Genomic DNA, 20,791 nt, shown 5'->3' with positions numbered 1-20,791 from the left:
GCCCACCCACTGCTTCTCTCACCCCAGGCCCTTCAGGAATCCTCTGGTCTGCTAAGGGAAGGAGGCCCCTTCCCAAGACCAAGGTCATCTGCACCAGGCCTGGCCTTGACGCATGTGGGTGGCCCCTGGAGTACCTGCTGCTCAGCCTTCCCTCAGGGCCTGTCCTGCAGCCCCCACCTCCAGCCCAGCCCTCCACTGTGGAACCGGGGCCTTGCCCCTTCTTCCCTCCCATCATGCTAGCCTGAATGCTCCGCTGTCTGGGGAAGGGCACTCTTCAGTCCAGGCCTGTGGGACATTCACTGCGAAGACTGGGACAGTCCTGGGAAAACCACACGGTCACTCTGGGGTCACTCTGGGGTCACTCTTCCCCAGCCCTTCTGAATGCTGCAGATGGCCTGTGCTCCGGGAAAGGCTGCGTTGTCTTGTTCCTTTTTGTGTTTCAGATCCAGTTCCCTGAGGCACAAGATCACCCCCGGCCCCGGGGGCTCAAGTCCCCTCTTTCCCCATCCCACAAGGCCTTGTCTGCTTGGCCAGGGAGTGGCAGGCCTGCTGACCCATTCCACAGTTAAGACATGAGGCCCCCAAGCAGTCTGGACCTCGGGCCAGAGGCACTTCCTCAGTTCCATCAGGGCTGGGCTGCCACCTCCCAGCTGCCCTTCTTCCACACCCCCACTGCCACCCCCTGCAGCTCTCCGGTCCCCCCTGGGGTTTCACACCCTGAGTGCCACAGGCTACACTCTCCTCGTGTAAACATCTTAATTACATCTTTAATGTTCTCACATAGAGATGCTGTGAGTTAAATTACAGCTTTGTGCATCCCAAATTACCCACAGCCCTCCAGTTAGTGCAAGTACCAAAGTATTTATAGCATCTAGAGGAGGGAATAAATCCAGAACCTTCCCCATGGGGCCTCCTGGGCCCTCACCCCCTGACATGAGGTATTTGCCCAATGGAGGATCCACACATGCCCTCCCCGGGGTCCCTGGCCAACCAAAGACAGTGATGTGACCAGACCACTACGCATGGCTGCGTGTATATGCATAGCCAGTGTAGCCCTTGGGGTCTGTCTCTGCCCAGTGCCTTGCCCTTGGCATTGGTCCCCAGCCTCCAGGGCTTAGTAGGAGGCCGGGTACAGAGGATCTTCTTCCTCACTGCATCAACACAGGGAGACTTTCCACAGATGGGGTGGAGGTGGAGAATTTAAACACAGACCAGATTTCCTAAGTCTTTGCAAGGAGCATCCCCCCCCCCCCAACCTTTCAAGCAGTCAGAGCTGCCTCCACTACTCTGTGGCCTGCAACTACCACCCTCAAACCAAGTCTCCAAGCCTAGGTCCTTAATGTAGTCCAGGACAAGAAGCCAGATGGAAGTGGATTGGCCTGCCTTCTGGAGCCCGCAAAGAAACAGAATGGACAGCAGGACCTCACCTTGCTTCCCTCTCCCTGTGGTCTCTGAACATTGAGGGCAGAGAAGGTGGCCTACCCCGATGCTCCACTTCATGCCATGGGGGTGGGGTAGACTCGCAGGTGGGGTCAGTGCAGTTTCCATGCTGCCCTGTGCTGGGATGGGCACACATCTGCCTGTGAATGCGCTCATGCACGTGCCTGGGTCCTTTCTGCAGACCTGATGGGCTGTATCCTCCCCATCTGAACCGCTACTTCCTTTTCCCTGAGCTCCCTCTGGGTCTGGCGAGCCGCTGGCTGTGGGAGTTGGGTGGCTGGGGCAGCTCAGGGCCATGCGGGTGGAATGGGCAGCCCTGCTCCTGACATCCTGCCTTTTGTGCAGTTTCAGCGCCATCCCCAGGCCTCTCCCAGTCTGTCACAGATGCTGGCCCTGGGACCCACATGGCTGCCTCTCCCCAGCCCAGAGAAGGCTCCAGATTTTAAAGCACAAGTCTCTCCCTGATACTGGGGAACCTCCAATTTCTTCCACCTCCTCTCTCACCCATGTCTCCCCTCCATTTCCTCCATGCCAGAGATGCAGACCTGGATATAAGCAGCCTGGACACGAGAAGAGGAAGCCAGCAGTGCCTCACAACCTTCCTGGCTCGAGGGAGGCCCTCCATGCCAGGGCCCGCAGGGCAGGAGAGGTCCATGGCCAGATTCCCAGCCTGGCCAGAGCCCCGGAGATTCAGCAGATGGGTCTGTAGAGCAGCTGGGGCCTGGTCTGGCCCTTTCCTGACTTGGCAGGGCAGGTCCTGAGAACAGATCTTGACAATCAGCGAGCAGGCAGCCCTACGGGCACCACGGTGGACGTCTGTCAGAGTTCCAGGCCTGTCCCCAGGCCACTCATGCTTGGATGGCGTTGGCTACGTCGGTAAACACCAGCCGGCTGGGCCTCTGCAGAGGGCCCTGGGAGGGGACAGTGGTCTGCAGTGAGAGAGGCAGGGACATCAGAGAACTCAACCAAAGCCGTGTCCTTTCTGACCTCCCCACCTGGCTTCCTGGTGCCTGCTTGTGCCTGACACCAGCGATGCCTTCTGCCTGAAAACTCATGCTAGAAACATGACCTGGCTCAAATGACTCCGCCCCAGCAGCTGTCCCCAGCTGGCTCTGTTACCTCCACAGCACTTGCGGTCTCAGGCAAGTCCAATCAACTGAAGCATGCATCGCTTTCTCCCAGCAGGGGGGCTCGGCTCTGGACCCCTGGACCCCAGCACGAGGGAGGTGCCCGGCAACAACTGTCAAATGATCAGTAGCCCCAGAGGTTGGGTGGACCAAGGTTCTTAGTGTGGGTTCCAGAGCAACCCAAGGGGATCCAGGTGACTCAAAAGTGGCAGAAAACCAAGGGGTCTCCAGACTCTCAGCCTGGAAACTTCCCAAATCCAGGCTGGGCAGGGCGGGGGTGGGGGACTCTGCATGATGCTCTTGGGGATTTGGGGCAATGGTGTCCAGGATGACCACACAGGTCCTCACCCCTTGGACACAGGAAGAGAATTTGGCTGGGGTCCCCATCTGCCTGGTATCTGTCAGTGACGAGGAGTGCTCCAGCCCATTCCAGCCCGAGTCTGACCCTGTCCATAACCCACTCAGGCCTGTGGACCCTGGAAGCAGAGGAATTTAGCTCTGACATGTCTCCCACCAGTCTTCTACTACTTTCCCAGACAGGATATGGGGGTACACAGGGCAAGAATTGGGACTTTGATTTGTGGGTAAGAGAATTGAGGCTCTAAGATACCAAGGAGCTTCCAAGATCAGCAGGCTATTGGGGCAGAAGCAGGCTGGAGCGTGGGGCTGCCCCTGGCCTGGCCTCACACAGAAAGTTTGTGCAAGGCCAGGGAGCAATTCTCAGCTTCTGAATAAACTGGGCCAAGCCCATATACCCAAGAGCTGCCCGCTGACCACCTGGCAGGTGTGGGCAAGCGGCATGGGAAAGGAGGGAAGCACGGGTGAGGGAGACATGAAGGGCTGCAGGCTGGGTTGGGGAGCCTGGCTGGTGCCCACCTTGCCCTGTACAGCCTGTGCAGAGGCGGCAGCCTGCATGGAGGCTGCGTCCCGCCCGTGTTCCAGCAGCTCCTGCTCCAGTTCGTCTTGTTCCTCCGTGGGGTCGAAGTTGTACATAGGCATGAGCTGGTGGCGTAGCTTCTCCAGCCTGGGGGTGGGGGCAGAGGCTGCTGGGGACAGGACACACCCTTCCCTCCCCCTAGCCCTCCAGACCTTGCCTGCTGTCAGCTGAGCCATTGCACACAGCCTTGTTTTGGGTCCTATGATTTCCCCTGGGACTAAATGACAGACTTTTTGCACTTGCTTTACCTGCTCTATCCCTCAGGAGGGTGACCTGGGAAGAAGCAATTACCCAGTCCTGGGACTGATTGGGGCCTTGGGCCACACAGCTGTCATCCATGGGGTCCATAAGGACTGCCTAGGCCAAGGCCTTGCTATAATTCAGGTTCTGGGGGATGTGGCAGGGGGTGGTCAGGGGCAGTCAGAGCAGGGCAGCAGGGCAAGGGTAGCTGGGCAGTCAGGTGGGGGTGTGTCCAGCCTACTTCTCCTTCTCCTTACCACCCTTCCCAGTCCCACAGTAATCCCTGGCTGGCTGGAATCTGCACCTGCCTGTCCTGTCTGTGAGGTCCTGGTGGAGCTCCAACCTCCCCAAGGGAAAGTAGTCACCCCCAACCCAGGGACAGCAGGATAAGCAGCCCCAGTGGTGGTGGCCTCTGTCTCCCTTCCCACTTGCACATGCTCCTGGAGCCCAGCCCAGCCCTGCCTATGGGCTGAGTGTTAGGTGGCAGCTGGGAATTACCTCTTCTTCTTCCTGATGTACAAAACCTGCAAGAGAAAGGGCAGTGTCAAATGGCAAAGCAGGGAAGCCCTAATCAACCCAGTGGTCCCTCTGGTTGGGGGATCCATTGAGGCTGAAGAATGGGAGATTTGTGGGTGTCCCCATACTCAGGGTCCCCAGCCTACACTCATGCCTCCCTTGGGTGTATTTAGATGCTGACAGCACCCAGACTGGGCCTGGGGTCTCAGAGGTAGGGACCAGCCTGCCCTCGAGCAGCCTGGCCCGGGAAGACCACACAGGTGGTGGGCTCCATTGTGCCGATATAGCCCCTGGAGCCTGCCTGTGACTCCTAACAGCCAAAGGGGCAGGAGAAGACACACAGCACCCCACCCCCAACTTTCTCCTGGCCCAAAGCCATGTATAGGTCAAAAAGAGCAGGAGAGAGGGGAAAAAAAAAAAAGAGCAGGAGCTAGGGGGTGGTCAGATTTTGCAGGGCTGAGGCTTAGGCAAGGGGCTGGGCTGGGTGCTGGGCTCCTAGGAACTTGACGGCCCACAGTAGACAGAGGCAGGAGGTGGGGCCTGAGCCCCTGGATGCAAGCCCAGGCTAACCCCTGAGAACTCAGAAGCCCCTGAGCCCTTCCTCTGTGTGCAGGCTTCCAGGTGAAGGAGCGGGCAGGCAGAGAGGACATCTACAAGCTTCAGGGGGAGCAGGAGCGCGGACAAAGCACTGAGAGAGAGAAGAGAGGGTGAGACTTGGGCAGCCACATCGGGCAGGGATTCTAGGGACCACTGCCACTACCTGCCCTTCCCCAAACTGGCAGCTTCAGGGAAAGCCACATCCCTAGAGCCTATCCCAAACTCTCTGTGGCTCCAACACTCTCTGTAGTCCATTCACAGCTTCTATCTGGTTTGGCTTCCAGCTGGCCCAGAACTCTTCCTGGGACCCCGAAATCGGGAAAGAAAGTAGGGGATCCTTTGCTCGCCCATCCTCTCCAGGCAGCCCCATGTGGGGGTGCCCCTTGCTTTCCTGTGGGTGGGAAGATCTCTGGGGTCTTCTGGCCCAGTCCCAGCACCTTGTGTGTTGCTGCCCCCTCCTCAAAGCCCCTCCCTCTCCTGTGACCTTGGGTTCAGAAGGCCAGGATCTGCACCAGCCTCCAGGCCTTTGCCCCTCTGCTCCAACTGCTGGCACTCGCCCCACATCTGCTTCTCCAAACCTTCCTTCCCCCACTTCTCACTGTCCATCTGCAGCCCCTCCTCCTCCAGGAAGTCCTCCTCCACTGATCCTGCCCACACCAAGCACTTTGCCTTCTGTGCAAAGCACACAGCCTAGCACTGCTTTGCTCCTCCTGGCTAGTGTGAGGGGAGAGGAAGTAGCAGTCAGTGAACATCTCCAGACTTGGTCCCCGTGTCCAGGAGTTTTTCCTGACCGTGACCCCCTACCCCAGCCTTTGTCCCACAACTTACCTACCTCTCCACCTGTGGCAAGCAGGCTAACCCCAGGGCCCCTGAATGTGCCTCTAAAACAAAGAGCAAGGAGCAATCCCAAGCTGCAGGGATGAAACCTTTCACAGAGAGTAAGGAGGGCAGGTTCCAGGTTCTGCTAGGGCCCTGAGGTTAGGGGACCTGGGTTTGCTTTACCAGTACATGACGCCAGGGCAAGCTCTGGCATTCCGCCTCCCCGCCCCAGGAGACCTCTCGGGCCAGGCTTCAGCCTCCGTATGCCATGTCCAGGCCCTGCCTTCTGGCCGGCAGTTGGTCCTTGGCAGCCATCCCGAGCCTGCAGGGCCCATATGGTGATCCTGGTTTACCAGAGGCTCCAGCCAGGCCATGGATGCACTCTCCCCAGCTCTATCTGCAGGGTAACATGCTCCTGAGCCTGCGAGGTCCCCTGGGAGACCACCAGCACACTGCCCTCCCCCCATCTCAGTCTGCACAAGCTCCCGTGGTCCCTCAGTGACACTCTGAGTGTCTGTGTGTCCCCTGAAAGGATGAGACCACATCCTCAGGGCTGACAGCAGCTGGAAGAGCCCCCTCCTCCCCACAGTCCCTGGACGCTTTCTGCAGGCTCCTGGGTTTTTAAAATCTGTTTGCTGCTCACATTTCTCATAAGAACCTGTCTCTCCAGCCCTGGTGGGCTCCTAAAGGCCTGGTCCAGGGCAGGTACCCGTTAACTTATCACCACGAGAATAAATGAACACTGCTGCCAACAGTCCAACAGGGGCTGAGTCTGCCACCCAGACTCCACAGCCCACAGCCCAGCCTGGCCCTCTCCTGCCCTCTACTTCTGCTGCAGCCCCACAGCCCTGTGCCTCCTGCCTGCTGCTCACAGGAGCTCCCTCCGGCCTCCAAGACTCGGACCCGCCAGCACCCTCCAAGGCGAACAGCCGCCTCCCTAACTCCTAGGAGGCCTCATGACCCAGCTCAAACACAGATCTTTTCCAATTGTTGCAGTCAGATGAATTACCCCTCTCAGCGGACAAATCTCTGGGGAAAGGGAGGACTGTGTTGTCATTAGCAGACAACTGCCTCCAGACTGGCGTCTCTGCAGTTCCAAACACTGACCCTCACCCCCCGACTAGGGGCCTCCTGGCCAGCCCCGGCCAGCCCCAGCCCACCCCGGCCCGCCCCAGCTCTCACCACCGCCACAGCCAGGCCAATCACCGTGATGACCCCAAAGGACAACAGCATGGTGCCCACGCCGGCTGCGCCATTGGCCACGTCAGGGACTCTGGTGTCATTAAAGCTGGTGGCTTCTGGGCTGAGGGTGGTGGTCTCAGAGGCTGGCCCACCTGAGGCAGGTGCCAGGCCAGGTTCAGAAGTGGGTGGGCGGCTGCTGAGCCAAACCCTAGCAGAAGGGATCCTGGAGTTCATGCTGGCGTGGAGGGGCCCTGACCGAGAGACTGCCCGTCACCAGTCAATTGGTCCACTCGCCTCGGACATCGGCGCGCCCTAGCCGGGGCTTCTGCCACCCGTAGTGGCCACCTGCAGGGCCACCTCGTGGGTAAAGGGAGCTCCCTGCCTCCCTGCGAGCTGGAAAGAAAAGAATAAAAACATGTGAGGCTAAGGACGGGGCCTGGTGCTGAGAGGGGAAGTCCCTCTAGCTCGGAAGCTCCTGGGGGAGATAAAGGTTCAAGGGCAGGGTGTGGATACATTCAGAGGCCATCAGGACACAAGCTGGATGCAGTGGCAGTTCCTGTGCGGATTTAGGCACAGGGAAATGAAGCCTTGCCACCCCTGTTTGTAGGGAAGGAGATCCCAGTGATCACACCTGGAAGATAAAAAAGGGAGTGGGGAAGTTTGAAAGAGAAAGCCCCTCCCCTGTGTGATAAGTCCCCCACTCCCACCTCCTGACTCCCTGCCCCCGACAACCCTCATCCTGCTCAGGGATAAAAAGTGCTGCAGAATTTTCCCTTTCCTGGATGGAAACACTTGCCTGAGAGTCAGGCCAGCCTGTCTTTGAATTCCAGCTCGGGCACCTAACGGGATGGCTCAAGGCAAGTCCCTCCGCCTCCGCCTCTCCGGGTCCCAGTTTTCCCTTCTAAGGTGGGGCTATTGGGATAGTGGGAGCAGCCCACAGGATCACAGAAGCACAAATGTGGGAATGAACAGCTTCCTAGAAAAGACTTGGCTCAGCACAAGCCCTCTCCCTAGTGAGCACCCAATAAGTGTTAGATCTGCTCTCAGGCCAAGCCAGTTAGAGAAGGGGGAGTCACAGGAGTCTCTGGGCCCAGTGCACCGTGTGGTCCTGGGGTGGAGAGACCAAAGACAGAAGGCAGAGAGGCTAAAGGTGGTCCTCCCACAGGACTTCTCTGCAGGCTCCTGGGGTCATTGGAGCTCTGACCCCTTCCCCTGTGGGAAGTTGGGGGCTTCTAGGGACAAGAGAAAGGTAAAGGAAGTGCCTTCCCACTTTGAGGTGACTTCTCCTTCCCTGAGGGGTGGAGGGGTAAGACAGGGTGGGAAGGGAACCTGGCTGAGCTACAGATGGACAGACCCACAGAGTAGAGGGCTTCGTAGTTCATGGCTGCACACGTACTGCACCCGTGCAGGTGCATGAATGTGTGTGTGTGAGGCAGGTGCACACACATCCATGGTGGCAGGGCAGGCAGAGGGACCGGAGGTAGGTGTAGGCTCTCCCTCAGACTACGCTAGGTCAGGGGGCCCAGGTTCTTTCCTTGGCTCTACCACTGACCCCAAGCATGACCTTGGGACAGACTCTTAACTCTTGCTCTGGGGCTCTACTGACTTGTCCACCCAAAGGAGCGAAGGAGCCCTGCTGACCACTCTCGGGGCCTGCGTGGGGGCCCGCAGGAGAAGGCAGGGAAAGTGGGGTGAAGGGGCTCGGCAGCGCGCCCTTTGAGAACCCGCATGCCGTTCTCCACCGGGTCCTGCAGTCCTCCCTGTCCCGATCCCCACGCCCGCCTCCGCGGCTCTGTGATGCCTCCATTTTTGCACAGAAGCAGCGACCTCAGCACTTACTTAATCCTCTCCGGGGCGCCGAGCTGTCAGAGAGTGTAAGAGTGGTGGCGACCGGCAGGAGGCCGGAGCGGGGCGAGGGGGAAACCCTCAGGTTCTGCAACCCTCAGGGCTGCAGGTACGACCTGAGGTCAGCGCTCGCGGCACACTCCGAGCCGCGGGCCGGGGCAGGTACCGGGCAGCTGCAGCGGGTAGCGCCGGCTTTTCCAGCCTGGACTGCGGTGGGCAGGGCCAGAGTGGGCAGGGCCTGAGCGCCCGGCGGGGGCGAGGCCGAGCGGAGCAGCCTCGGGGGAGCCCCGAAGCTCCAGCACCTCACCTCCCGGCCGCTCCGCGCCCCCAGGCCTCGATTGGCTACCAGCTCTAGAGCCCGCCCGGTATTGGCCCGCTAGCCTGTCGCTCGGCTCCGGCCCCGCCCCCAGCAGGAGCCGGGAGCGGGGAGCCTGGATTTTGGAGCTAGGTCTTGGTTCCCCGAGACCACCTTTCCGCCCTGTGGCCCGCGCCAAGGTCGGGCGAGGGGCTGGCTGTGGGGGGCCAGGCCCTTCTCGGTCCAGGACTCGAGACCAGCCCTGCGCCGCGCAGACTCGCGCTCCCAAAACACAGGCTAACGCGTGAGAGTCTTTCAGCCTAGGCTGAACTCTGGCCCGGCCCTCTGCTGACTTTGTAACCTTGGGCAAGCTCCCTGGCCTCTGCTTCCTACCGTGGTGGCGGGTCTGGTGTGGGGGCCCCTTGGCTAGAAGTGGGGAGTCTTCAGTCCAGAGAGGTTAGGCACGGGATGGTATTGTTATCTGGCTGGTGTCATCACTGGGCACCCCGACCCAGGCAGGCCGACATACAACCAACCCTTCACGATCGCTAACGTCCTTGGCGTGGTCATCTCAACGGCGAAGTCCTCAGAGAGCCTTTAATCCGCAGGTTTTCAAAGGCGCTTATGGGGATTACGGGGTTGCCAGGTAGAGACGCGGCTCTCCGAGGCTCCCCTGGTCCGGGACAGAACGCGGCGAGCCACGTGTTTAATAGTAGTAAACAGTGTTCTAGTTAATGGTAGATTCTGGTGCTTGGCGGTGACAAGCCACGCTTTGTGGGACGCTGCCATGAATTTTATAAGAGCAGCAACTGAGGCCCCGAGAGGACTGGGTACCTGGACAAGGCCTGGCGACGAGTCGCCAACTTTTAGGATTCGAACTCACGTCTTCGGCATTCGGCTTCCAGTTCCCTGCTCCAAATCCTGATCGGAAGTGAGCGGGTTAAAACCCGCCCCCAACTCGGGAACCCGGCGCACGGCTCGTTCTGTCGCACCGGCTACGCTAGGCCACGCCCCCGACGTCGCGTCCAGGCCCCGGATCGCCGGTCCGTCGATGACACGCCCCCGTTCCGGCCAGCTATGGGGTTCCGCCAACACACTTCCCCCATCCCTGTACTTTTCGGCTTATGGGTTTACGGGTATGGTGGGCGTGGAGTTCACAGCCTTCCCACCCTCCGCTGGGGTCTCGGGGTGGGTGGGGGGAACAACTCAGCAGCAGTAGGAACCCTGGAGCAGGGAAAACGGGTCTGCCCGAGCCCTTTCTCAGCTTCCCGGCCCGGAAGCGGGGCTTATGAGGGAGCGCCCTGAAGACTACGCACATCCGGGCGCTTATCTCCGGGCCGGATCTCCAGGGCCGGTTCTCCCGGTGGGTGGGTGGGGCAACCCCTTTGACAGGTATGCATTAGAGTTAGGGATTGGGATGGGGGCTCCTAGACTGCAACACCCTTGAGACCTGTCTGGCCTCATCCTCCACAGTACTGACGGGGAAGCAGCCTCAGAGCGGGGGAGGGGGCGACCTCTGAGTCAGTGACGGTGCGGTGGCGCCGGGGTGTCTGGAGTCAGGCGCACCCGAGTTCGTGTCCTACCTGGGAAGGCTTCTGGCGGGGTGTCCGCAGGCAAGTCGCTTCCCCTCTTGAGCCTTGCTGCCTCTGAGGATGTTGGCGTTTGGCAGGTGCTGCTGGGTAAATGCTGGTTTGGACCCTAGTCTCTCTGGAAGTAACAGGGACCACTGATTTTCAACTTTCAGTTAAACTTCCTTGTGACACTTGGATTATAACATTCTCAACTTTTTTAGCTGGCAGTTTATGCCGATATTAAGTTAAGTTAAAGGGAAATTTCCAGCATCCAAACCGTGGCAGTTCATGCAAATGTCTGAAGCAAAGCTCCCCAGAAAGGAGAGCCTCCTGTCTTTTGTAACATTAGTTAAATTAGCAATGTTGAGTCCCTGCTATGTGCGGAGCTGGTTTCCCGGCCCCTGATATTCCTACTTTGCAACATGGCATCGGTGCTATTTCTGTTTCACGAATGAGGAAACAAATACAGCAATAATGGTTTGCCCCAGGTCAAGGTCACTTACACTGGGTCACATGCAGATCTATCCTACCTGCAAACCCATGCCCTGACCCACCACCAGCCTCTTTTTCAGCAGGTATTTAACTTAAGGTTCAGTCCTCTTCAACTAAAAACTTGGAGAAAACAGAACTGGCCAAGACAAGAAGAATCAAGCAGATGGGTGAGGATCTGTAAGGAGTCAAGAGGTGACAGAGCAGAAGCGTGCTTGTCCCACACGGCCCAAGTGCTCACCCGCTTCTCCCCTTCATCCCTCCAGGTGGCAGCCGTGGCTGAGGAACAAAGCCATTCTGGAGAGCCAGAGCCTGTGACTGCTCCATCCACCCCGCCGGGGCCAGGGGTCACTCTCAGTACTTACCTCAGCAGCTTCTAGCACCAGGGGGTTTCAGAACATGGGGGCACTCAGGAAAGCCCTTTCCTGGGAGGTGAAACTTTGGGGCCGAGTGCTGAGGCCCCTGCTGTCCTGCCAAGGCAGGACGGGAGGCACCAGGGGCAGGACTTGCAGCTCACGGCAACCCCATCCGGCTTTAGCTGGGCTGTTGAGTGCCACAGGGCAGGTCAGCCACTGGACGGAGGTATTTGAGAAGAGAGGCATCCCTGAGGCCCGGGAATCCAGCGAGTACATCGTGGCTCACGTCCTTGGAGCCAAAACAGTTAAGTGCACTGTTGGTAGGAGGGCTTCACTATGTGCTTAGCTGAGACGGGTGGCATTTTCTGAAGGAATGTCAGATATTTATTCAACAAATGAGTCCAGTGTGTGTGTGCCAGGCACCAGGGGTTCAGGAACGGCCAAGGTGACCAGAGCGGGGCCCGTAGGCATTGTCTGCATTCGGAACCTGGGTTGTGGCCTCTGGACCATGGGAGCCAGCAGCTCACCTTCTCTACGGGGATAGTTTCAGAGCCTGAAGCCGGTTCTTTGGACCCAGCCCCTGACCCCTTGGCAACTACAGCGCATCCAGGAGCTGTGTAGCCACCGATTGCAGAGGTGAGCATCCATGGGTCAGACCTGAGGGCTCTGCATGGGGAGCAGAGGCCCAGCCCCCCCCCCCAGCCCCTGCCAAATTCATGGTAAGGGAGGAGGATTATATCCAAGGGTTAGGGAGGTGTTGGGGCAACGAAGTGGCAAGAGGGGGGCCCAGCCTTGGCAGGGGTCTCAAGGCAGTGGGAATGTGGCCTTGCCAGACAACCTGTAGGCACAAATGGTATCCTGGTTCTGGCACTGATGACCACCCGGTTGCCCCTTCTGCAGGATGCCTGTGCAGTACATCCTTGGGGAGTGGGATTTTCAGGGACTCAATCTGAAGATGGCACCCCCAGTGTTCATCCCTCGGCCAGAGACAGAGGTGGGTGTGTCACCATGACGAGGCAGTGTCCTGCCTCAGATTTCCTCCAGGGGGCGCTGGGGCCACATGAGTGCGATTGTCCGACCTGGCTGGGTTGGTGACGCCAAGAGGACAGAGGACTCCTGTGGGGCCCCTTTACCGTCCTCGTGTCCCAAGTCATGGTCCTACCCCAGGGCTGCGAGTAGCCCAGAGTCAAGTTGTGCCACCTCAGTGTTTAGCTTGTCCTTGGCATTTCCTAGGAACTATACTGGGGGACACCATGGGAAATAATCTGCCCCAGCAACTTCTCAGGGGCATGGGGAGGTGGAGAGGACTCCAGCTGGACACCTGCAGGTTGGCTCTGAGTTGTGTGACCTTGGGCAGATCACTGCTCCTCTGCACCCAGATGATGAGGGGGTTGGGCCTACAGACCACGGACTCTGTGATTTGGTGGTCCTCTCAGGCCCACTGGTCAGATAATTGCCTGTGTTGGGTTTTAAATGATTAGCATTGGTGCTGTCCCTCGATGAGACACCCTGATCTTGGGAGAGGCCCTTGTTGCACCTTCCCCTGACCTTACAGATGGCAGAGCTGGGAGCCAGAGAGAGTAGATTGAGGAGAGCATAGCCTGGTGGGCAGGCCAGAGGTGCGATGTTCTGAGACAGGAACCCAGGCACACAAAACACTCCTGGGAAAAGTCAGGTCCAGTCCTCCTGGCCTCGGTTTCTGTCCCCCAGCCAGGAAACCTTCTGACGGCTCTCTGGCCATGGCATGCAGTTGGGAAGCTGGGTCTTTTCCTCACTGCCTGGGGTCAGGACAGGCATCATAGGGAATCTGAGGCCTTGCTGAAGTCACAGGGCCAGCAAGGAAGGGAACATGAGGGCAGCACTTGGACTTCCTGTCTCCTGTGCGAGGCTGTGCCATTGAGGATTGGCACGATCTGGGATGCAGTGCAGACTCACAGCAGGATGTGGGCTGCCTCCTGCAGTCTGTTGGGTAGCCACCCTGTGGCTTCCCCAAACGTGCAACCTCTAGCCAGGAAGTCGCTTGTCATCCCCCTGAGACTGCCAAGGGTCATGACGTGGGAAGGCAGTTGTCAGGATGATCTTCGAGTTCCCCTCAGAACTGACCTTGCTTGCACCAGACGTGTGTTCTGGGATTCTGAGTGTCGAGGGTGGGTTCCTAGCTCCCATGTGGCCCCCCCTTTTCTTGGACATACTGGGCCAGGAAAGCAGCTTTGCTGTGAAGAGTGGGTTGGGACAGGACTGTGTAGCTGGGAGGCCAGGTCCTCACCTAACTGTACAGACATTTCTGAGAACTCGCCAGGCTTGCTGCAGTGTGAAGCCACGTGGGGAGAGGCTGCCTTACCAAGAACTCAAGAGGACGTGGCCTGTGGCAAGAAGTGGGGAGATGGGGTGCAAGGGAGGGGTTGTGCTGCTGTGATCTCTCCATCCACTGTGAGGTAGTTTCTGATGATGGGTGCAGAAGTCTGATGCAGAGTTGCAGGTGGCACATGGCTTGGAGCATGGAGGTTTTCCTGGGTTGAGAAGGCAACTCAGCTCTGGCCTGCCAGTGTGTACAGCAGGAAACCCTAGGATGGGCTCTGGCCTGCCAGTGTGTACAGCAGGAAACCCTAGGATGGGGTATGAGCCATTCTGGCGCAGCCTGGTGTGGAGAGGCTATCAGGGTGGGGGTGGGGCCCAGGCTTTTATCTGTGATTGGTTTGGGGGAGACACCACCTTCCTGGGGTGCTTCTCCAGGATGTGATCCTAGTCAAGGTGCCTGTGGCACCTAGGTCCAGGCTGACCTATTAAGGGATATGGAGTCCAGGGTGGGGCAGTGGCTCTAGGCAGAGCCAACAACTGCCTGCTCCCCACCTCCTCTGGTACCTCTTTGTCCCTCCACCCCATCATGTTCTTAGATTCTTTGCATGTTCACCAGGAGGAGATACCTAGGACCTGTGACTAACTTGGTTATTAACTACCCCCAGAGGGCTTACTTGTAAGCTGGTGGGGGGCTTTTCATCAGGTGAGGGAAGAAGTTTCTAGACTTCCTGGGGGTCTTCACCCACCCTCCAGGTCCCACAATCAAGGTCAGCCTCCTGTGGTCTGGAGTGAGAGGTCACTGGTGGGGGCGGGGGAAGGGGAGTGGTCTATCAACCTCACACCTGCCTCAGGTGGGTAGTCTCTGAGACCAGGGGCCTCTCAGGGTGGCTGACCAGTGTGGCCGCGGACAGGTCATCTCCAGCCAGAGGAGGTCTGTCTGTGGCCAGAAAACCAAGACTCACACCCTGACAAGTCTCAGTCACCCTGCCAGCCACCGGGCACATGACCTCACCACTGAGACCACAGGGTCTCAACCACAGCTCGGACTGCACACCCTGTGCTGGTCCCAACCCTCGACACCCACTTGCTACAAACCCCAATAGTACCTGGTGGTAGCTGCACAGCAAGCGACTGCATGGGGTTCCTGCAGGTGCCAGGCACCCTCTGCGGCGTGCAGTAGCTTCCAGAGGGGCTTGCATCGGGGAGCACTGGGCCTGCTGGCCAAGTTCTGCCTGCCTTGAACTTGTTACTTTTAGAGTGACTAAACTTTGCTACTGGAGTTGGGAGGGCCCAGAAGAATGACATGCTTTCTGGGACTCAGCTTGAGGAACTTACATGGAAAATGGGCCAGAGTCACCCAAAACCCTCTGCTCCAAAGCTGATGGCTTTGATGCCTTGTGTGGGCCTGGGAGTGTGAGACTTGGAGGGTTGCTTCCCGATGCCACAGAGAGCTTGTCTAGCCCGTGAGAAGTAATCAGGAGGCCCCTCTGTGGGCCAAGCCCTGCAGGTGTGGGCCCATGTGACAGTCAGAATCCAGGTTGTGGACTCCTCCCATTGTGGAGTCTGGTGGGAAAGGCAAGCCCCCTCCCAGACTTTAGACCCCAGGTGGGGAAAGTTGCAGTAGGGCAGGCCTGACAAAGGGGTTGAGGAGGGCTTATGGAGGTGGGCCTCTTTTCAGATGGGAGAAGCACCCACTTGCTCCCCCCCCATTCACTCTATTCCCTGAGCCAGTCCTGCCCAGGGGGTGGAATCCCAGGAGTCCTGAGCCTCTGATGAAGCTCCTCTGCCCATGTCCAAAGGGATGGCTTTGGGAAGGGGCCACACTATCCTTTCCCTGCTCCACACGTGGCTACTCGGGCCTCCTCCCCATACTGGCTCCCACGCCCAGAGCCTGCTCCCAACAGATGGGAAGGTGGGACTCAAAACCTTCTTGTTCCTTAGTGACAATGTCTGAAGTGTTCTGCCACCATGGTAGATAGAGTGCAGTTGGGTACTTCCCACTACATCCGTGGTGTTTACTCCATGCTGTGTGTATGCCCAAGCCCCCGTTAGGAATCCCCTCTCACCCATGGAGGGACTTCCCTGTCTCTTTCTTGAGCCTGGGAGCCTCCCTGGGGACTCCCTAGCTCAGTTCTTTGAAAGAGCTTTGGCTGTACCAGTCCCTGATTCTTGGCTACCATGAGTCACAGGCCAGTCTCCATGGGGGCCTTAACCCCTGGGGTGCAGTTTCTTCCTGGGCCAGTTAGGAGGATCCATCAGATGGGACAGGACGAGGAACAGAGGGAGGCGTGGCCAGGTTTATCAGGTGTGGTTCTTAGCATTTCTGTGAGCACAGAGAAGGGTGATGTCTGTAAGGGCTTAGTTTACTGAGCACCCGCCTTGCCACAGGTATGGGGTCAATGCCTCATAAACGTGCTTCTATTTAGTCTTATTTTTTTTCCCCAAAGAAACTTTATATTTAAGGAACACAGACTTCATGCATTTCATAAGAACAACTTTATTAATATAGTGATTCTCCCCACCATACCCTATTTAGTCTTCATGAGTTGGGTTGTCCTCAACTGTGCTCAGTTTTACAGATGGGGAAACTGAGGCATGGGGCGGCAAGGGGACCTGCCCATGGCCCCAGCTGACATGCAGGACAGCCTGACTTTGGCCTCTCTCTACAGCCACACAGGAGCTGACTGTGATCCAGACCCCTCTGTCTTGCAGGAACTGGTTGAGTGGGTGCTGGAGGAGGTGGCCCAGAGGCCTTGTGCAGCGGGAGCCCAAGGCGGCCCCCTCATTCTGGAGGTGGGCTGCGGATCTGGAGCCATCGCCCTTAGCCTGCTGAGCCAGCTCCTGGAGGTGAACCCTGCTGCGCCCCTCTCCCCTACCCTGGCTAGACTGAGACTGACACACTCGCTGGCCTCCCGTTGGCCTTCATCCCCTCCCCTCACTAGGAGCACTTGGGAGAAAAATGACCAGAGAAGGGAGGATAGGGCTGTGCCAGCTTCCCATGGTCACAGCCTCTCCCTGTGCTCCCCATCTGCCTCACTAGACCCTGGCTGTAGAGAGGAAGAGGCTATTGGCTGTCTCCTTCTCCTGGGGAGGGCTGGAGGAGGGTCCCCAGGCCTGACACTCCAAGCACCCTGCCTCCTATGCACCCTCTGTTTCTTCTTGGGGCAGAGCCGAGTCATTGCTGTGGATCGGGAGGAGGCCGCCATCTGTCTGACCCACGAGAATGCTCAGAGGTAGGCAGCTGGGGAGGGGGGGGGTGTCAGGTGGGAGAGTTAGACTTTAAGGCCTGGACTTGACCCTTATTCAAGTATCAGATCCATTGGTGTCTGCTTTCATTTCCAATCGGGAAGAAAAGGGAGTGGCCTGGCAGCTGTCCCACAGGGTTATGACAGGGCATGGGTATCTTGCAAGTCTGAGAAGGTTCACTATCCCTTCCAGTCCCTGTGACCAAGAGCAGGGGTCAGTCCCCCATGTTCACCCCACCCCTTCTTTGCAGGCTTCAGTTGCAAGACAGGATTTGGATCGTCCCCCTCGATGTGACCTTAGGTATCACCCTCCCTACCCCTATTGTCCCTGAGATGGGGATCCTGGATGCTGGTGCTGCTGGGTGGGTGCCACACTGGGGACAACAGGAGAACTTCCCGCTGCCCTCCCCACCTGCACATGGATACACACACACACACACACACACACACACACACATGGCATCTGAGAGCAGCCCTGGGTGAGGACAAACAAGTTACTGTTGTTTCCTTGGCTGACCTGACCCAGGAGGGACCCGGCTTCAAGAACTTTCTTACTGTCTGAATTTTCTGTGACCAATGAGTTTCTCTAGGGTTTGCTTGTTGTCAAGAGATAAGCAGATGCTCAACAGGAAGCCTTTAGGACCAGAGTACTTGAGTGCCCGCCCTACCTCCACCTGGCTTGGGAAGGAGTGGCCCAGACACTGCCCCCTCAGCCACAGCCTCTACAGGGTCCTCAGGTTTCCAGCTTCAACACTGGCTCCATCACATCTGCCACAGGATCCTTGAGTTTTGATAGAGCTGGTGTGGCAGCTGGCCCAGGCGGAACCAGTCAGCAGCCATCAGGATCGGCTCACTGAGAGCAGGCCTGCTCTCTGCGCCCTCTCAGACCATGCTGGCTGTAGGGCAGAGAGTAGCAAGGCCAGGGGGATGCAGAGGAGAGAGGCTGTTGTTTTATCAGGTAAAATGAGAGGGCTTCCTGGAGGTGACACAGGAGCTGAGTGTTGCTTAACAAGGAGGTTTTTGACAGGAAGAGGAGAGGGCAAGGACATTCTAGGTGCAGGATTGCCCTGTCTGGGAGTGCACAACTGTGGTTAGGCTGGGCACTGATCTGCAAGCATGGCTCATGAGGTCCAGAGACAGGCTCAAGGGGTGGCTTGTGGGGAGTAACTACCCAAGAGACGTGGTAGCCAGCGGAGCTGACACTCTCCCTGCCACTGGACCAGCTTGTGCTATGTGTCTGTTCCTTTGACCACAGAGGGGAGCTGGACACACCTTCTGCCCTGGGGTCCTGTGGACCTGGTCGTCAGCAACCCTCCCTACGTCTTCCACCAGGACATGGAACAGCTGGCCCCAGAGATCCTCAGGTGCTGGGGATGGGAGGGGGGCAGGCTGGGAAGGCCCAGTGGGGTTGCCCTGTGCTGAAGGACCACACGGTCAGGAGGAGTGGGAGGCAGGAGCTGAAAGCGATAGCAGTATAGAGAGGGTACTTTCCAGAGCCCACAGCCCTGCCTGCATTCAGCTTCTGCCTTCCTGCAGACTGCTGGACAGCCGCTGAGCCTCTCTGAGCCTCTGAAGGGAAGTGGTAGTGCTGTGCAGGGCTGTGGGGAGGTCTCCAATGGCCCTGTAGCATCGGATGCAGGAGGGGCTTACAGATGGGGCATCATTTTACACAAGACTGAGGCTCAGAGAGGGGGGCACCTGTCTCAGGTTGTGTGGGAGCTTCGCTACCCTGCTCCAGCTACTCACTTGGTCATCATGCTATCACACAAGGGCTGAGAGCCAAGGTCTCCAGACAGGGCAGCAGAAGTGTGGGCTGGGGCGTGGGTTCCCACTTCTTGGGCTCTCAGGAGCAGTCAGGGCCAGTTCCAGACCCCTCCAGACCAAGAACCGGAGCAGCCTTGTTTTAGGCAGACATCCTTGCCTTGGGCTGGCAGTGGGATTCAGCAAGCTTGCCTGGCCCTGCCTGATGGGGTACTGCTTGCATGGGTAGGTGGGTAGGAGCTGCCATCTGTTCAGGGACTACCTCCTCTTGGTCCTCAGCCTTGCAGCATAGAGTGCATGTTCTGAGGAGTCCCTCTGGGAGAACCTTGTCTAGCCCCTCCACATTTCAGCTACCCCATGCAGGTTCTCATCTCCCACTGTTTTCCTGTGCAGTTATGAAGATGCAGCCGCCCTGGACGGTGGGAAGGAGGGCATGGACCTTATCACGCACATCCTGTCCCTGGCACCCCGGCTCCTGAAGGACTCTGGGTATGGATGGGACAAATCTCCCAATGCGTGCCAGACACACCCCTGACACTCATTCTGCTCTGCCCCTCCTAGCAAACTCAGAAGTGCAGGACCCAGCCCTGCCCAATTTAGCTGACCCATTTCTCTCCCATGCAGAAGCATCTTCTTGGAAGTGGACCCAAGGCATCCAGAGCTTGTCAGCAGCTGGCTTCAGAGCCGGCCTGGCCTGTCCCTCAGTCTCGTGGCTGTGCGCAGGGACTTCTGTGGGAGGTGAGGCTCTACCATCCCCTCTGCCCCCACAGCCACTCAGGCCATCTTCTGCTCCTGCTGCGAGGGGAGTGTGCTGCGCCTACTCCTTGCTCATCCCCTGGAGCCCAGGATATAGCCAGTTCTTCATTTCTGTCTCCTCAGGCCCAGGTTCCTGCATATCCGGAGATCTGGGCCATAGTGTGGCTGTTCTGCAGATGCCTGGCCATGGTTCCAGCCTGCACGACTGCCTGGCTGGCCCTTATCGGAATGCTGCTCAGGGAGGTGGGTCACTTTCCAGGACTCTGGGTACTTGTGGCATTTCCCATGCTTCTGTGGGTCCTGTGCTCTGTGTTGCTGGGAGGCCTGGGGTAGGAACAAGGCTTGAATATTCTTCATATGGTATCAAAGAGCAGGCCCAACCCATGTTTAGCTCAGGAGCTGGGCAGACCCAGGCTTCTGATCTGGCTCCCTGTATGTTAACGTGGCTGAGGGCAGATTCTTAGGGTCTCTGGTGGTGGAATTGCTTTGGGGAATTGGGAAATATGGACAGTAAAGTATGGAGAGACTGACAAATGGTGACTGAGTCTCTGTTATTGTGATTTGTGGTTCCCTACCCCTCGCCCTCAGGCAGTGCTGGGGCTGAGAGCTTCCTTCTGCCCAGCAAGGTGGCTGTTAGTGCCCTGCCTGGTGAAGAATGTGGGAGGGAGTGTGGAGGAAGGCACAGGGGAGCTCACTCCAGACCTGGCAACTGTGGGCCTGGTACTGGGCGTCTCACATCCAGAGGCTGCCTTAGCTCCGGACTGCAGGTGTCATTACCTGCCTCATCCCAGGGTACACATTAGTAGGAGGCTGGAATCGGGATCCAGGCTAGGACAGAAACCTTGGTACTCTGATGTGGAATTTTGGCATCTTAGCTACTATGCCAAACATCTGCCCCCATTTACTTTATAATCTTGTAACTTTAGTTACAACATCGTTCCAAGTTGACCTTGAGGTTTCAGATGATCCACCTGGCCCTGGCTGGGGTGGGGGGTAGTGAGAAGCTAGACAGTGGCTATGATTTTTCCACCCCGGCTATGGTCTTCGCAGACTCTTGGCCACCAGGACACTGAAAGGCACAGCCCTGGCCTCAACAGCAACAGGAAACCGGTACGTCGGTGGGTACTGGTGTGAGTTTGCATTGGCGTGGGGCCTAAGGAGCATGGCAGACCAGACTCATTCTGCCAGATATTGTCCCCTGTCCTGGTTCTTTCAAGGGCCTGACCCAGGGTGCAGCAGCCAGAGGCAGTGTAGTCCAGTGGGTAGCATACTGCGCAGGAGCCAGGAGAGCTGAGACCCAGGGCTGTGTCTTGCCGT

The 20,791-nt window shown here is 58.1% G+C and overlaps 2 protein-coding genes across 40 annotated transcripts in view; one reads left to right on the top strand and one right to left on the bottom strand.

Annotated features, from left to right (window-relative positions):
* Positions 1-747: 747 nt before the first annotated feature.
* Positions 748-10,013, bottom strand: C10H3orf18 (chromosome 10 C3orf18 homolog). 18 transcript variants are annotated; one of them, XM_051852409.3, is made up of 6 exons: positions 8,698-8,981; positions 7,372-7,489; positions 6,859-7,251; positions 4,243-4,268; positions 3,444-3,591; positions 748-2,369 (listed from the first exon to the last, which is right to left on the bottom strand). In XM_051852409.3, the coding sequence occupies exons 3-6, from the start codon at positions 7,090-7,092 to the stop codon at positions 2,289-2,291; spliced, it is 489 nt and encodes a 162-aa protein (XP_051708369.1). In that variant the 5' UTR covers positions 7,093-7,251; positions 7,372-7,489; positions 8,698-8,981; the 3' UTR covers positions 748-2,288. The 18 variants fall into 18 exon arrangements, with proteins under 18 accessions (XP_051708369.1, XP_089162334.1, XP_008258924.1 ...); XM_089306208.1 differs by having other exon boundaries at positions 7,153-7,251; XM_008260702.5 differs by lacking the exons at positions 7,372-7,489; positions 8,698-8,981 and adding an exon at positions 9,882-10,013.
* The window catches only part of HEMK1 (HemK methyltransferase 1, mitochondrial release factors N(5)-glutamine), a 25,882-nt gene continuing 15,049 nt past the window's right edge, over positions 9,959-20,791 (top strand). For 2 of the 22 annotated variants that reach the window (XR_016214795.1, XR_016214794.1), the window contains exons 1-12: positions 10,255-10,390; positions 11,145-11,228; positions 11,325-11,718; positions 11,959-12,050; positions 12,315-12,408; positions 16,425-16,559; positions 16,881-16,945; positions 17,209-17,258; positions 18,213-18,321; positions 19,112-19,207; positions 19,343-19,456; positions 19,598-19,717. Coding sequence is in view for 14 of the 22 variants with exons in the window: in XM_089306195.1 (XP_089162321.1) it covers positions 11,458-11,718; positions 11,959-12,050; positions 12,315-12,408; positions 16,425-16,559; positions 16,881-16,945; positions 17,209-17,258; positions 18,213-18,321; positions 19,112-19,207; positions 19,343-19,456; positions 19,598-19,634 (1,053 nt within the window). In the remaining 8 variants the exon portion in view is untranslated. Of the gene's footprint in view, positions 10,135-10,254; positions 10,612-11,141; positions 11,229-11,324; positions 11,719-11,911; positions 12,051-12,314; positions 12,409-16,424; positions 16,560-16,880; positions 16,946-17,208; positions 17,259-18,212; positions 18,322-19,111; positions 19,208-19,342; positions 19,457-19,597; positions 20,009-20,524; positions 20,585-20,791 lie in introns of those variants that run through there. The other 20 variants (XR_016214796.1, XM_089306195.1, XM_089306194.1 and 17 more) reach the window with 20 other exon arrangements.

This window comes from Oryctolagus cuniculus, chromosome 10, assembly GCF_051225735.1.
Source record: "Oryctolagus cuniculus isolate XC-2025 breed Fujian yellow rabbit chromosome 10, ASM5122573v1, whole genome shotgun sequence".
Classification (NCBI taxonomy): domain Eukaryota; kingdom Metazoa; phylum Chordata; class Mammalia; order Lagomorpha; family Leporidae; genus Oryctolagus; species Oryctolagus cuniculus.
This window is presented reverse-complemented; position numbering and strand designations above follow the sequence as displayed.